The 15,915-nt window shown below is 48.0% G+C and overlaps 1 protein-coding gene across 1 annotated transcript in view; it reads left to right on the forward strand.

Annotated features, from left to right (window-relative positions):
- LOC148542015 (hexokinase-1) overlaps positions 1 to 15,915 on the forward strand; it is a 58,208-nt gene that overhangs the window by 13,136 nt on the left and 29,157 nt on the right. Inside the window, exon 3 of the mRNA XM_088476116.1 lies at positions 9,405 to 9,553. Within this exon, the coding sequence (XP_088332242.1) occupies positions 9,405 to 9,553 (149 nt within the window). The remainder of the gene's footprint in view (positions 1 to 9,404; positions 9,554 to 15,915) is intronic.

Genomic DNA, 15,915 nt, shown 5'->3' on the forward strand with positions numbered 1-15,915 from the left:
TCCATATATGTGTCTCCACTCTCCTTTGCTGGAAGTTCATTATTCATTCCAGTGGCATTATATGCAAATTAAATGTAGGAAATCATTTAATAGGGCATCCTATTTTGAAAAGCAAATATTTCCTTCAACTAGAAAAGTAACAACAACAGCTCCCAAATTGTCCTGTGTGTGGCCTACCCCCTGAACACATGACTTTGTGACGCCACACTGAGGGGCCTGGGCTGTCGGCACCAGGAGGTACAGCATGCTGCAAACCAAATGCAGATGTTGTGGGGCAGCGATGGTGCTGCCCCAGGGCCCTGCACCCTGTACAATGACATCCCGCTCGTTACAGCCCTGTTTCCTGAGGGAACTCTGGGTAACACTGAAACATAAAGTTGCTTTGCTGGACCCTGGTTTAGTCGCTTGCTCCAAATTTGCCCTCAGTTTTGTTCATCTGCCCCAATAACAATGACGAGAACGTCATTTGCACATAGTCAGTATTGACCTTTCTGATACAAGTCTGAGATGCTAACACATAAATGTATTGCCTCTCTTTATTTGTAAGCAACATCGTCATTCATGTTATTCCACATTAATACACCATGGGTTTGTGCACAGCATGCAGACACAGTAGTAATATGATTAAGCACTGTAACCGTGACTGCATTATAACTTCAAATATGATGGTAAAGCATCATGTTTACAGTTCTAATGCTAACATGGTTACATTGCTTTAATCACATTACTACCGTGTCAGCATGCAGTGTACGTCATTCTATGGACCACATTGTCAGTGTCGACATTGTGACTATCGACTAAGTAACTACATACCCCTTGTGGGATCAGTATGTAGGGTCTAGTAGCTTAACATGACCAAATATGTATTATTTAGCCTGTCATCTGGTAGTCAGCTGTCCTCTAATAACCCTGCTATGGTTCTGGAGGAAGCTGTGGTAAACTCCTTTCTATGGTCTTGGTTATATTCTTGGATCTGAGCTTATTTATCACAGTAACCCTTGTGTTCCGTTCACCTGCCATCTATGGTATACTAGAGACCTGCTCCAGCTTCTTACCACATCAGACTTTCCAGAAAGGAATATAATACATATTTGAAGGATACAGTGTTGAAGATTCATTTTGTTGTGAATAAAATCCATGGTTTTATTTTGAGATTTCAGCATTTTTACTTAATGCAAGCCATATGGTGTCAATTTACCAACTCTTAAGCTTGCCAATACCATAGACCACACAACCAGCCCATGATCCTACCAAAGGGGATGAGGGGCTGAAACGACTGAACAGTATCCCTCTGTCTCCACATACTACGCAATGTATGGGCACAATCTTCCTGTCACAGGCATTGAATCAGCTGAACAACGGTCGTGACGATCAGGCATGTTTGATAATCAAATGAAACTAAACGATCCTGACTGTTTTTGAGCCCTCGTTATGCTTTAAATGATTATCGTTCATGTCCATACACTGTATGATAATCGTCCAGAACTGCATTGACCAGATTTGAACAATAACATTCAGTGTGTGGCCAACATGACCTGTAATTAAAAACCTGATTGATGTTGGAGAGTTCTATCGATTTCCCTTTCTCAGTTCACCTAGGGTCAATCCAGAGATGCCTTCAACACACTATCTATTATGAATTGATAAATATTTTGGGCGATGCCTCAATTCATGGTTTGATAGGACACTAGCTGGGTGTTAAACGTCCTCTTCCATGGGTGGCCTTTTCCCCACTATATTCTTGGGGGTTTGTTTTGGTAGCGGTTGTCCATTGTCCTGGAATGTTTACAGTAGTTCTTTTGCATCATGTTGGCCTATTGTTAATGACTCGTGCTATTATTCTTCTAATGGTCATTTACTTGAGCGTCTCTGTACAACTTTGTTCAATTATCTTTGTACTTTTGCTTAGTACCTAAATAAATTAAAAAAGCCACAAAACGTCTTGACTGGAAAAGTTGCCTGATCCACATCTCCACCAAATGTCCCTCCATCACATACAAATCCATTTTTTGTTCTACCCTGTCTCATGCAAATATTTTCCAGTTGGCAAATACATGTCGGTCCTATTGAGGGAAGAGAGTACATTCTAGGAGTACTATCGCTATCTATGGTATTAGGGACAAACTTGGATAATTAATGATTTCTTTCTTCTTTTGTTTTTTTTAATTTCTCTTAGCACTGTGTATATGGCTGATAGTGGGAATACAACAAAAAGCAAAATAGCACCTAATGAGGAACTGCACTTTTAAAAATCAAAACACCACATCTGATATGGCAGATACAATAACGATATCAAGACTCAATATATAAAAATAAACATATGTATTTATAATGTAGAATAAAAGTCAATATACATATAATAACCACACTGATCAAACGCACATCATTGCTGCAACTGGAGTATAGCACTGTCTGTGATCGCTACTGGAGCCTTTTATTTATTTCTGTGTGTAATCTACATTGCTGCCAGAGCCCTCTCCATTTGAGTGCTGAAATTGAAGTTCGCTATTGGTGCAGGAGCACATTGCATGTGCATGCCGCAGTGTGAGCTGGGTTTACATCCATTACATCCACAGTATATGGCTGGCAGTGGGAGAAGCACTGTACAGTATATAACTGGCAGTTAGCACTGTGCAGTATATGGCTGGCAGTGGGAGAAGCACTGTACAGTATATGCCTGGCAGTGGGAATAGCAGCACTGTGCAGCATATGGCTGGCAGGGGGAGTAGCAGCAGTGTGCAGTATATGGCTGACAGTGGGAGCAGCAGCACTGTGCAGAATATGGCTGACAGTGGGAGCAGCAGCACTGTGCAGTATATGGCTGACAGTGGGAGCAGCAGCACTGTGCAGTATATGGCTGGCAGTGGGAGTAGCAGCACTGTGCAGTATATAACTGGCAGTGGGAGTAGCAGCACAGTGCAGTATATAACTGGCAGTGGGAGTAGCAGCACAGTGCAGTATATGGCTAGTAGTGAGAGTAGCAGCACAGTGCAGTATATGGCTGGTAGTGAGAGTAGCAGCACTGTGCAGTATATAACTGGCAGTGGAAGTAGCAGCACTGTGCAGTATATGGCTGGCAGTGGGAGTAGCAGCACTGTGCAGTATGTGGCTGGCAGTGGGAGTAGCAGCACTGTGCAGTATGTGGCTGACAGTGGGAGTAGCAGCACTGTGCCTTATATGGCTGGCAGTGGGAGTAGCAGCACTGTGCAGTATATGGCTGGCAGTGGGAGTAGCAGCACAGTGCAGTATGTGGCTGACAGTGGGAGTAGCAGCACTGTGCCTTATATGGCTGGCAGTGGGAGTAGCAGCACTGTGCAGTATATGGCTGGCAGTGGGAGTAGCAGCACTGTGCAGTATGTGGCTGACAGTGGGAGTAGCAGCACTGTGCCTTATATGGCTGGCAGTGGGAGTAGCAGCACTGTGCAGTATATGGCTGGCAGTGGGAGTAGCAGCACAGTGCAGTATATGGCTGGTAGTGAGAGTAGCAGCACTGTGCAGTATATGGCTGGAAGTGGGAGTAGCAGCACTGTGCAGTATGTGGCTGACAGTGGGAGTAGCAGCACTGTGCCTTATATGGCTGGCAGTGGGAGTAGCAGCACTGTGCAGTATATGGCTGGCAGTGGGAGTAGCAGCACAGTGCAGTATATGGCTGGCAGTGGGAGTAGCAGCACTGTGCAGTATATGGCTGGCAGTGGAAGTAGCAGCACAGTGCAGTATATGGCTGGTAGTGGGAGTAGCAGCACTGTGCAGTATATGCTGGTAGTGAGGGTAGCAGCACTGTGCAGTATATGGCTGGTAGTGAGGGTAGCAGCACAGTGCAGTATATGGCTGGAAGTGGGAGTAACACCACAGTGCAGTATATGATGGGCAGTGGGAGTAGCAGCACTGTGCAGTATATGATGGGCAGTGGGAGTAGCAGCACTGTGCAGTATATGATGGGCAGTGGGAGTAGCAGCACTGTGCAGTATATAACTGTCAGTGGGAGTAGCAGCACAGTGCAGTATATGATGGGCAGTGGGAGTAGCAGCACTGTGCAGTATATAACTGGCAGTGGGAGTAGCAGCACTGTGCAGTATATAACTGGCAGTGGGAGTAGCAGCACTGTGCAGTATATGATGGGCAGTGGGAGTAGCAGCACTGTGCAGTATATGATGGGCAGTGGGAGTAGCAGCACAGTGCAGTATATGATGGGCAGTGGGAGTAGCACCACAGTGCAGTGTATGATGGGCAGTGGGAGTAGCAGCACAGTGCAGTGTATGATGGGCAGTGGGAGTAGCAGCACTGTGCAGTATATGATGGGCAGTGGGAGTAGCAGCACTGTGCAGTATATGATGGGCAGTGGGAGTAGCAGCACTGTGCAGTATATAACTGGCAGTGGGAGTAACAGCACTGTGCAGTATATAACTGGCAGTGGGAGTAGCAGCACAGTGCAGTATATGATGGGCAGTGGGAGTAGCAGCACTGTGCAGTATATAACTGGCAGTGGGAGTAGCAGCACTGTGCAGTATATAACTGGCAGTGGGAGTAGCAGCACTGTGCAGTATATGATGGGCAGTGGGAGTAGCAGCACTGTGCAGTATATGATGGGCAGTGGGAGTACCAGCACAGTGCAGTATATGATGGGCAGTGGGAGTAGCAGCACAGTGCAGTATATGGCTGGCAGTGGGAGTAGCACGACAGTGCAGTATATGATGGGTAGTGGGAGTAGCAGCACTGTGCCTTATATGGCTGGCAGTGGGAGTAGCAGCACTGTGCAGTATATGGCTGGCAGTGGGAGTAGCAGCACTGTGCAGTATATGGCTGGCAGTGGGAGTAGCAGCACTGTGCAGTATATGGCTGGCAGTGGAAGTAGCAGCACAGTGCAGTATATGGCTGGTAGTGGGAGTAGCAGCACTGTGCAGTATATGGCTGGTAGTGAGGGTAGCAGCACTGTGCAGCATATGGCTGCCAGTGGGAGTAAGACGACAGTGCAGTATATGATGGGCAGTGGGAGTAGCAGCACTGTGCAGTATATGATGGGCAGTGGGAGTAGCAGCACAGTGCAGTATATGATGGGCAGTGGGAGTAGCAGCACAGTGCAGTATATGGCTGGCAGTGGGAGTAGCAGCACAGTGCAGTATATGATGGGCAGTGGGAGTAGCAGCAGTGTGCGGTATATGATGGGCAGTGGGAGTAGCAGCACTGTGCAGTATATGGCCAGCAGTGGGAGTAGCAGCACAGTACAGTATATGATGGGCAGTGGGAGTAGCAGCACTGTGCAGTATATAACTGGCAGTGGGAGTAGCAGCACTGTGCAGTATATAACTGGCAGTGGGAGTAGCAGCACTGTGCAGTATATGATGGGCAGTGGGAGTAGCAGCACAGTGCAGTATATGATGGGCAGTGGGAGTAGCAGCACTGTGCAGTATATGATGGGCAGTGGGAGTAGCAGCACAGTGCAGTATATGATGGGCAGTGGGAGTAGCAGTACAGTGCAGTATATGATGGGCAGTGGGAGTAGCAGCACTGTGCAGTATATGGCTGGCAGTGGGAGTAGCAGTACAGTGCAGTATATGATGGGCAGTGGGAGTAGCAGCACTGTGCAGTATATGATGGGCAGTGGGAGTAGCAGCACTGTGCAGTATATGATGGGCAGTGGGAGTAGCAGCACTGTGCAGTATATAACTGTCAGTGGGAGTAGCAGCACAGTGCAGTATATGATGGGCAGTGGGAGTAGCAGCACTGTGCAGTATATAACTGGCAGTGGGAGTAGCAGCACTGTGCAGTATATAACTGGCAGTGGGAGTAGCAGCACTGTGCAGTATATGATGGGCAATGGGAGTAGCAGCACTGTGCAGTATATGATGGGCAGTGGGAGTAGCAGTACACTGCAGTATATGAAGGGCAGTGGGAGTAGCACCACAGTGCAGTGTATGATGGGCAGTGGGAGTAGCAGCACAGTGCAGTATATGATGGGCAGTGGGAGTAGCAGCACTGTGCAGTATATGATGGGCAGTGGGAGTAGCAGCACTGTGCAGTATATGATGGGCAGTGGGAGTAGCAGCACTGTGCAGTATATAACTGGCAGTGGGAGTAACAGCACTGTGCAGTATATAACTGGCAGTGGGAGTAGCAGCACAGTGCAGTATATGATGGGGAGTGGGAGTAGCAGCACTGTGCAGTATATAACTAGCAGTGGGAGTAGCAGCACTGTGTAGTATATGATGGGCAGTGGGAGTAGCAGCACTGTGCAGTATATGATGGGCAGTGGGAGTAGCAGCACAGTGCAGTATATGGCTGGCAGTGGGAGTAGCACCACAGTGCAGTATATGATGGGTAGTGGGAGTAGCAGCACTGTGCAGTATATGATGGGCAGTTGGAGTAGCAGCACAGTGCAGTATATGGCTCGCAGTGGGAGTAGCAGCACAGTGCGGTATATGATGGGCAGTGGGAGTAGCAGCACTGTGCAGTATATGATGGGCAGTGGGAGTAGCAGCACAGTGCAGTATATGATGGGCAGTGGGAGTAGCAGCACAGTGCAGTATATGGCTGGCAGTGGGAGTAGCACCACAGTACAGTATGTGATGGGTAGTGGGAGTAGCAGCACTGTGCAGTATATGGCAGGTAATGGAAAAAGCACTATAATACTATTCTATAATACGAGTCACAATACAATGGCAGATATATTTACAGTATATATAGCTGGCAATAGGGAGTTATCTGTACAACACTGGGGGTAGCTCTGTACAATACATGACTAACACAGAAAGTATCTGTACTCAGTTTGGCTGCAGATAGACCTATATTTGTACAATGTATGGCTTGCAATTGAGGGGTGATGCCCTCTGCAGAGATTAATTAGACAATAAATCCTATTATATTAAGCCCAGGAATATAGATATAAAAGTATCCTTCTTACAGTAGCTTGAATGCCAACTATGTACTCTCATTGTGCAATAAGTACATTTCTTTTTGCCATACCACGTACACTAGGTTTATATTTTTCACCTGACTTGGCACATTTTACATCTGATCTATGGTAGTGTTTGTGCACAATGCACATACATTATTTCATTTTTACATTTATGTTACAAATGGCATGATTTGCTGTGCCCCTCACTTAGCAAATGTGGTTTAAAAAGGGGAAGTTGTTTAAGTGCTAATACAGATCCATTGTCCTTCTTCTTCTGGTCTTACTAGTTCTGTGACATCCCAAACATAGGTAACATACTGTAATAGCTTATGACCCCAGCCATTTCTTTTTTGTACACTGGTGGTTTTGTTCAACTTGCATGTACAAGCACCAATGGCACGGTCATTATATTCTCTCTTAATGATTAGTTTTCATAGTAATACTTGGATCATTAGTATCAGTATATGGACCTATGGATGCATTTATCACTGTGCTTACAGTATTTATTCTTACACTTGAGGAGGTCTTTGCTGGAGAGGAAATGTGTCATTGATCATAGGAGTAGGAGCCACTTAGCCATCGCTGCAAATGACCAGTAGCAAGAAGGAACTGAAGGTTCTATCAGAACTTCTAAAGAAGACAAGTGGTGAAGTTAGCAGTATACAATAAGCTTCTAGCTCTCATTTATGAAAGTACATTTTATAAAATGATAGGTAGAAGCTGATTGGTTGCTATAGGCATCTTCTACACTCAGTGGCAGCACCGGTACACGTTTGAAAAGGGGATGTGGCCCCCTGGGGAGAGGGCATGGCTTTGCGGCAACCCCCGCATTCATCACACGAGGAGCGTGCCCAGCACTCCCAGGGATGCCGGGCTGTCCCCAGAGACCCTTCCTGCATTGCCAACTCCTCAGTGACAAGGAGCAGGATGCTACTCTGTGATGTTAGTGTGCAGCGGTCGGCTCCCTGTCACTGAGGAGGAACCCGCATTTTCGTGTGACACCCGATGCAGTCCTTACCCCCCTAGTGATGCCATTGTCTCCACTTGTCCTCTTTAGGATGTTTGATACATCTCTTCCAAGGTCTTCAGGTACTAATCATCAGTGGCTCCGTCGTGCGCATGCACTGTGGGCCACCATCGACCTGGTTGCGAGCGCTCAGTGCTTGCGACTGGGTCTGAATCAGGCCCTCTGAACATAAAATGCAATCAACTCACAAATATTTGGCTGAATGAAGTAATGCAAGCCACATGCTAATGTCTTCAGCCATAAGTGAACGGAGAAGAGGTATACAAAAATCATAAAAGGACTTGTTTGGGCCAGTTTCTTCAGGAATGTAATTGAGAAGCAGCTATACTATAGGAAATCGGACCCCCATACAGCTGATCCACTCATTTATAGTATGAAACAAGGTCCATTTTCTAAGTGTAAAATATAATTTTTAAACTACACACGTGACAAAAATGTGTATCCCTATGTCGATATTATACTTTTGCATGTAGTTCTACAAGCATGGGCACACCTAATCAGTTTATGGCTTCCTGGGACCAGTAGTGCACCAGGTTGAAGTCCTTATACCCCTTGGGAACACATTCCTGTGCTTAACAAGCTACGTCTACTTGCCATTATGCCATGCGGACCCGAAGCTGTGAGTTTCCTAACCTTAGTGTCATCTGCTGGTCTGTGCTGTTATTGTAAATTAGCCCTTGCATTGTTAAACACCTAGGACCTGATTCTAAACTAGGAGAAAACCAAAAATAGGAACATAAAATCAGCAAATTGCTCCTGGACCAAACCATGTTACAATTCCAGGGGTGCACATGCATTTAATTTATTGCATACAGGATATATAAATACTGACTGCTTTTGCATGTAGTGAACAAATACATGGCAAATTTGTTTTACTATGACATTTAGATCTAAGCTGCAACACCACCCTTCCCAATTATACATCTCTCTGCACATTTTAAATCTGCCCCAGCTGCAGTGTGACATGGTTTTGCCAAGGTGCAAATTTATTTATTTTTTGCTCCTTTTTGAATTGCTCCTAACTCTGAATCAGGCCCCAAATCCTCGGTGGCTCTCTGTACATGGGATTTCCTTTTACAGTCTTTGAAATAGAACTTGTGGTATGCATAGAAGAAAATGTCTTTAGTGGTCCTATAAAAACCTATTTGCACGCTGTACCATTATTTATTTATTTATTTATTTATACCATTATGAGTACTTGTACTGCTTAGTTACGTTGTACTTGTAGTCTAGGAACTCTCGCTACATTAAATGAAAGAGTGATTTTATATTTACCTTTTGAATTAACTAGTGTTTAGTTAAAGTGCCTCTCTGGACTCATTCATGCTTAGCACACAAGCTGTTGTAGTGTTTACTTAGTGTCACTAGTGGAAAAAAATGTCTGCAATGATCTGTGTTCTCTATCTTTTAGTAACACAAAAATGCTCATCCACCCTACACGTAGTCACGACCTGCTAATGATATACACAATTCTTCTCTTAACAGAAAAAGGAGATCTAATTGCGCTGGATCTGGGAGGATCACATTTCCGTATTCTGCGGGTTAAGGTTTCACATGAGAAGAAACAGACGGTGCAGATAGAGAGTGAGTTCTACGATACACCGGAGGACATCATCCACGGCACCGGAACAAGGGTAAGTGCTTTTTCTTATGCTTAGTGGTGAACAGTCATTTTTTTATTATTTTGTGTTGTACATATCACACATCAGCTTCTTCTTAGTCCATTTTCCTATGATACTTTCAGATCTTTGCAAATCTGCAGTTAGTATCTTTAGGCCTACAGGCCTGTTACCCACTGGTGTTAAGGTACCTACATACATGGCGATATTTTACCCGATCTGGCCGATTCCGACGCATCGGAACGACAGATCGTGTAAAATATGTCCTAATCGTGAGTCCCCACTCACGATCACTATGCCGATTCGCGTCCCCGCTGGTCGCACATCACATCTTCAGATCTGCCGTGCTGTAGGACAGATCTGACAATCTGGGATACGATGCTTTGAACAAAAAGAAAGGATACACAATGTATCGTTTGTTCATACACCATATCGTGTGCCAAATCCTGAGCAGGACTGCCGAAGAGCTGCCAGGGGAGTTTCAAGGGAAATCGTACACATCGTCAGATTGGCAGCACATCGCCATGTGTGTAGGCATCTTTAGAAGGTATGCTATCACTATCATAAGACTAGTAAAGAACATGTACAGAAGGAATGAAACCACATCTACTCAACACTGCCTACTCTATTAACTTCAGTTCACTACTAATGAGTGGGGGGTCTGTAGAGCATTCTCTAATGACACACATCTCCCACCACCATCTGCAAGTGCAAGCCCTGATTAGATAGCACATGTCAAATACCTTAGGATGTCACTGCTATTTTTTGACTCCAGTGCTCCACCAGTCTTCTACCCATCAATGTCTGTATTGTGCTTGAAATGAAGGTGACTGTATGGGAATGTTCCCTGTAGAACAAGGGGGCATGTCAAAAAACTTGAATTTTACACCAACACAGAGAGAGAATAAAGTATGAGTTCCCCTTTATAATGTACATTGGTAAGCTGCAAAAACTCACTCCACTGAAATGAAAGTTATGAAGTGGTGGCAGGCAGGATAGGTATAAAATGGTGGTAGGCAGGACAGTTATAAAGTGGTGATAGCCAGGACAGTTATAAAGTGGTGGTAGGCAGGACAGTTATAAAGTGGTGGTAGGCAGGACAGTTATAAAGTGGTGGTAGGCAGGACAGTTATAAATGGTGGTAGGCAGGACAGGGGTAAAGTGGTGGTAGGCAGGACAGGGGTAAAGTGGTGGTAGGCAGGACAGGTATAAAGTGGTGGAAGGCAGGACAGTTATAAGTGGTAGTAAGCAGGACAGGTATAAAGTGGTGGTAGGCAGGACAGCTATAAAGTGGTGGTAGGCAGGACAGTTATAAGTGGTGGTAAGCAGGACAGTTATAAAGTGGTGGTAGGCAGGACAGTTATAAAGTGGTGATAGGCAGGACAGTTATAAAGTGGTGATAGGCAGGACAGTTATAAAGTGGTGGTAGGCAGGACAGTTATGAAGTGGTGGTAGGCAGAACAGTTATAAATGGTGGTAGGCAGGACAGGGGTAAAGTGGTGGTAGGCAGGACAGCTATAAAGTGGTGGTAGGCAGGACAGCTATAAAGTGGTGGAAGGCAGGACAGGTATAAAGTGGTGGAAGACAGGACAGGGTAAAGTGGTGGTAGGCAGGACAGGTATAAAGTGGTGGAAGGCAGGACAGGTATAAAGTGGTGGTAGGCAGGACAGGTATAAAGTGGTGGAAGGCAGGACAGTTATAAGTGGTGGTAGGCCTGATAGTTAGAAAGTTATGGTAGGAATGACTGGTATAAAGCGGTGGAAGGCAGGACAGATATAAATTGATGGAAGGCAGGATAGGTATAAAGTGGTGGAAGGCAGGACGGGCATACAGTGGTGGAAGGCAGGACGGGCATACAGTGGTGGAAGGCAGGACGGGCATACAATGGTGGAAGGCAGGATGGGCATACAGTGGTGGAAGGCAGGACGGGCTTACAGTGGTGGAAGACAGGACAGGTATAAAGTTGTAGAAGGCAGGGCAGGTATAAAGTGGTGAAAGACAGGACAGGTATAAAGTGGTGGAAGCAGGGCAGGTATAAAGTGGTGGAAGACAGGACAGATATAAAGTGGTGGTAGGCAGGGCAGGCATAAAGTGGTGGAAGACAGGACAGGTATAAAGTGGTGGTAGGCAGGGCAGGTATAAAGTGGTGGTAGGCAGGGAAGGTATAAAGTATGTATGTATGATGTCACGTGGATGGGGCGGGGCCACAATCGCCGGTAATCACAGCAATGGTGCTGTAAGGGCAGTGGTGGGCACGCATGAAGCGTCCTAAGGATGCTCCAGACGGCACTGCTACTGACATTCTGGCAGCAGGGTGCCATTACAGGCACCCTGCTAGCCAGATGCAGGGACCATAGGTGAGCAGCGGTGCCGCCCACAGAGCATTGTGCTCTGTGCGGCTGCACTGCTCGTACATCCCTAGTTACTGCCCTGACTGTGGGTAACATGATAAAACCAGAGAGTTTTTTCAGTGCCCTTAAATAAAATGAAGTGCTTGGTCATGGGGGCATGCATCCGAGTACCACATCTTGCCATCCTATCCCTGCTGATATCACAACCTTCTGTGGCCTTTCAACTCAATTTTAATGCAGGGTACACACCTGAACGATGGATCAGCTGGCCACTCGACGGGCCGACCGACCTACCAATTTGTGCCTACACACTTACCAATCCACCACCCGACATGCCTGGACACAGGAACCGGTAGTACCCTCATTGTCTGTGGTTCTTGCGGCTGAATATGGGTTGGTCGTTGGGTCACCTGTTCACAAAGGCAGATGTACAGATATATCTGGAAGATATATCGGCATCGACTATGCTGCAGGGCCAATGCAATATGTTTGTGAATTACGTCGTGCACAGATATTTCTACTTCAGGGTCCATAGGGGGTCCACAGGGTTGACCTTGGGGTATAGCTGGATCTGGATCCACGGGCACCACGCAGTTAAAGCTTTCACTGCTCCCAGGATGCACTTGGGTCCGTCCTTCTCTACACCCCGCCCCCGAGCCACAGGCACCTCAGTTTTAGTTGGTGCCCGGCCGGAGTCGGGTCACCCTGTCGCAGTGGGGCTGCAGGAGCAGCCCCATAGCTTTATTTTAAAGAGAAAATGTTTTATTTTTTTCTTCTTTTTTTACACTATTAGAGCGGCAGCATCAGACTGTCCTTTAGGACGTCCACGCTGCCACTCCTTCTCCCCGCTGGCGCCGCGACGCCAGTACAGATCTGGGGATCGCGGCGGGACCCCAGAGTCTGTACTAGCCGGGCTCTGGGGACTCCCATGACTGCTGCCGGAAGCGGCGGGGATCAGGTAAGCCGCGGGTCACCGCGTGCGGCGTCCCGCGGATACTTCATATGCAGTCAGGAGCCTCCGGTCTCTGGGGACAGACTGGAGGCACTAGCAGCGGTGGCGGGCTCCCCCTCTATAGAGGAATACCCAGCGTGTCCGCTAGACCACCAGGGTGACAGGCTGGAAGCGGGACCGGTAACCCGGGGGTTAATTGCTAGCCAGGGGAGGCAGCCTTCCCTGTCTAGCGGCTCCTCCCCTCAGCTCAGCGCACCTTTCAACACGCAGTCTGGCGTCGCTGAGCTGCTCTGATCTCTCGGCTACTCCTCCTCTGAGGTCTCCGGCGGCCATCTTCACTGGCAGGCATCGCAGACTCCCAGGCGGTATCAAGTGGACTGGTCCCCCTGTGTACCTCTCCCCTGCTAAAGGACAGTGTACACAGCGCTATAGCCCTCCCAGACACTGAATCTGGGGGGTTGATTGTAGTGGAAGGTGCAGTGAGTATAACTTTTCTGCATTGTATATGACTATTGCTAGTGCTGCCTGTCTGTGACTTATTCTCCATTACTGTCAGCTTATACCTATCCCTTTCCTTCTCCTACGGCCCGACAGGTGTGTGGGGGAAGGGCGTTTTCTGATACTCTCACTTATATAAATCACGTATTTGTGGGGTCAGTCACATACTGTTGTGTGCTACACAGTACCATATCTGGGCTGTTTGTACTGGTGAGTGCGCGGGTGTTAACACCGTAATTCCTCTGGTGATACGTATTTCTTGTGCATTTACTGTATCATGTCTGATGGGGAGACTGAGCGCTCTGTGGCTCCTGTGCTATTTTCCTGCAGACGCTGTGCTGCTGGAGTTGATGGGGAGGACTTATCTCAGGATGGTCTGTGCGGGCGGTGCCAGCTGGTACCGGGCCCCTCCAATCCCCCTGTGTCACAGGACCCTCCTTGGGTCCCTTCTAGGGCGTTGCCCCAGCCCACCATCCCCCATTCCCGGGTATTCCGCAATTATTGCTGTCTCCCCTCGGGGCCCAGACTGTGGGTCCTTATTCGGGACTGCCTGTGTATGTCCAGTCTCCTCCAGGGACACAACAGTCTGTGGTGCCTTTTCAGAGTTTTACTCCGACGGCTCCTCCACCTTGGGTGGATGTTCTCTCCAGCGCTGTTCAGAGTCTGGCGGCCTCCTCCTCGGCGTTTCAGTCGATGTTACAAAGTGATGTGCCACCAAGGACGCCCAAACGTCCTGTTGTGAGTTCACTGGCTGCGCAGTTGTCGGACTCGGAAGTGTCCTCAGATGATTGAGAAATCCATGAGGACTCTGACTCTGATGCCATGGGGCAGGAGGTGGAAGCTAAGTCCTCCATTAATGTTTCAGCCTTAGGGCGGTGCGGGCTATCCTACTTGTAGAGGATGATGCGCCGGCCCCTAGTTCGTAGTTTCCTAATTTAAAAAGAAAAAAGCAAAGGTAAGTTCGAATGTGTTTCTCCTGTCTGATCAATTAACGGATCATATGGCGGCGGCCTGGCAATTACCCAGTAAGAGGTTCCATCCACAGAAGAGGTTGGCGTCAAATTATCCTTTTCCTGAAGCTCATTGCAGGAAATGGGAGACTCCGCCGGCGGTGGATTTCCACGTCACCCGCTTGATCAAAAGCACGACGCTGCCATTGCAGTCTATCTCCTCTTTGAAGGATCCCACGGACAGGAAGATGGAGACTTGTTTGAAGTCCATTTACTCTCTTTCCGGAGTGGTGGCTCGCCCGTCCATGGCTATCTCCTGGGTGGCTAAGGCCATTGAGGCCTGGGCCAATGCCTTGGAAGATACCTTTCCTGATGATGCTCCGGATATCCAGAGAGCGTTAGTGGGACAGATGCGGGATGCAGCTTCCTATATCGGGGAAGCGTCTTTGGATGCCAGCCTGCTCACTTCTAGGGTGTCGGCTGAAGCGGTGTCTGCTCGGCGGTCCCTGTGGCTGAGGTCCTGGAGGGTTGATGCTGACTCTAAAAAGGGTCTGGAGGCCTTGCCTTTTAATGGAGAATTACTATTTGGTCCGGATTTGGACAAAATAGTTGATACTTTGGCTAAGTCCAAGTCGGCTTTCCTCCCTTCGGCCTCTGCACCGGCTAAAGTGAGGAGCTCTGCCTTTCGGTCCTTTCGGGTTCCGGGTACGGCCAAGGGTCAGTCCTTCCCGAGACATTCGGCGACCAAGGCCGCACCCAAGCCCAAGAAGCAGGCATGGAGTGCTCGGCGCCCTTCTTCCAAGCAGGAGGATAAACCTGCTGCCTGATGGGACGGGCCTCTCTCTGGGGGACCCCAGAGTGGGAGGCCGACTTCTCCAATTCGCCCAGTGTTGGCACAATACCACCACGGATGCCTGGGTTCGAGAAGTAGTCTCTCAGGGGTACGCCCTGTCTTTTCGGTTCAGGCCCCCCCCACCAGTTTTTCTGCACGAGTCCTTCCCTGGACAAGACCAAAGCTGTCCAGATTCAGGTAGCTATAGAATCCTTGCTACGAGCAGGGGTCATTGTTCCCATTCTGCAGTCTCAGTGTGGGACGGGGTACTATTCTACTCTGTTTCTGGTGCAGAAACCCAATGGTTCTCATCGCCCTATCCTGAATTTGAAGTCTCTGAACAAATACCTCGGAGTTCCCAGGTTCAGGATGGAAATGTTACGTTCCATCATTCTGGCGATGGAACCTGGGGATTATATGGTCTCTCTCGATATCCAGGAGGCCTATCTCCATGTGCCCATAGCACCGGCACATCAGCGGTATCTGAGGTTTGCTATCCTGAACCATCACTACCAATTTCGGGCGTTGCCTTTCGGCCTTGCCACAGCTCCGAGGGTGTTCACCAAGGTGATGGCAGCCCACCTTTGGGGTCAGGGTATACGGCTGTTGCCGTACCTGGACGATCTTCTGCTGCTGGCAAGCTCCCCGGAGGTGCTTCTTCGACATCTCCACCTGACCATTGCTTGTCTTCAAGCACACGGGTGGTTGATAAATTGGAAGAAGTCCTCTCTGGTCCCATCACAACGGATGGTCCATCTGGGAGCACTTCTGGATTCTTGTCAACAAAGGATTTT

This window comes from Taudactylus pleione, unplaced genomic scaffold, assembly GCF_031769625.1.
Source record: "Taudactylus pleione unplaced genomic scaffold, aTauple2 ptg000016l, whole genome shotgun sequence".
Lineage (NCBI taxonomy): Eukaryota > Metazoa > Chordata > Amphibia > Anura > Myobatrachidae > Taudactylus > Taudactylus pleione.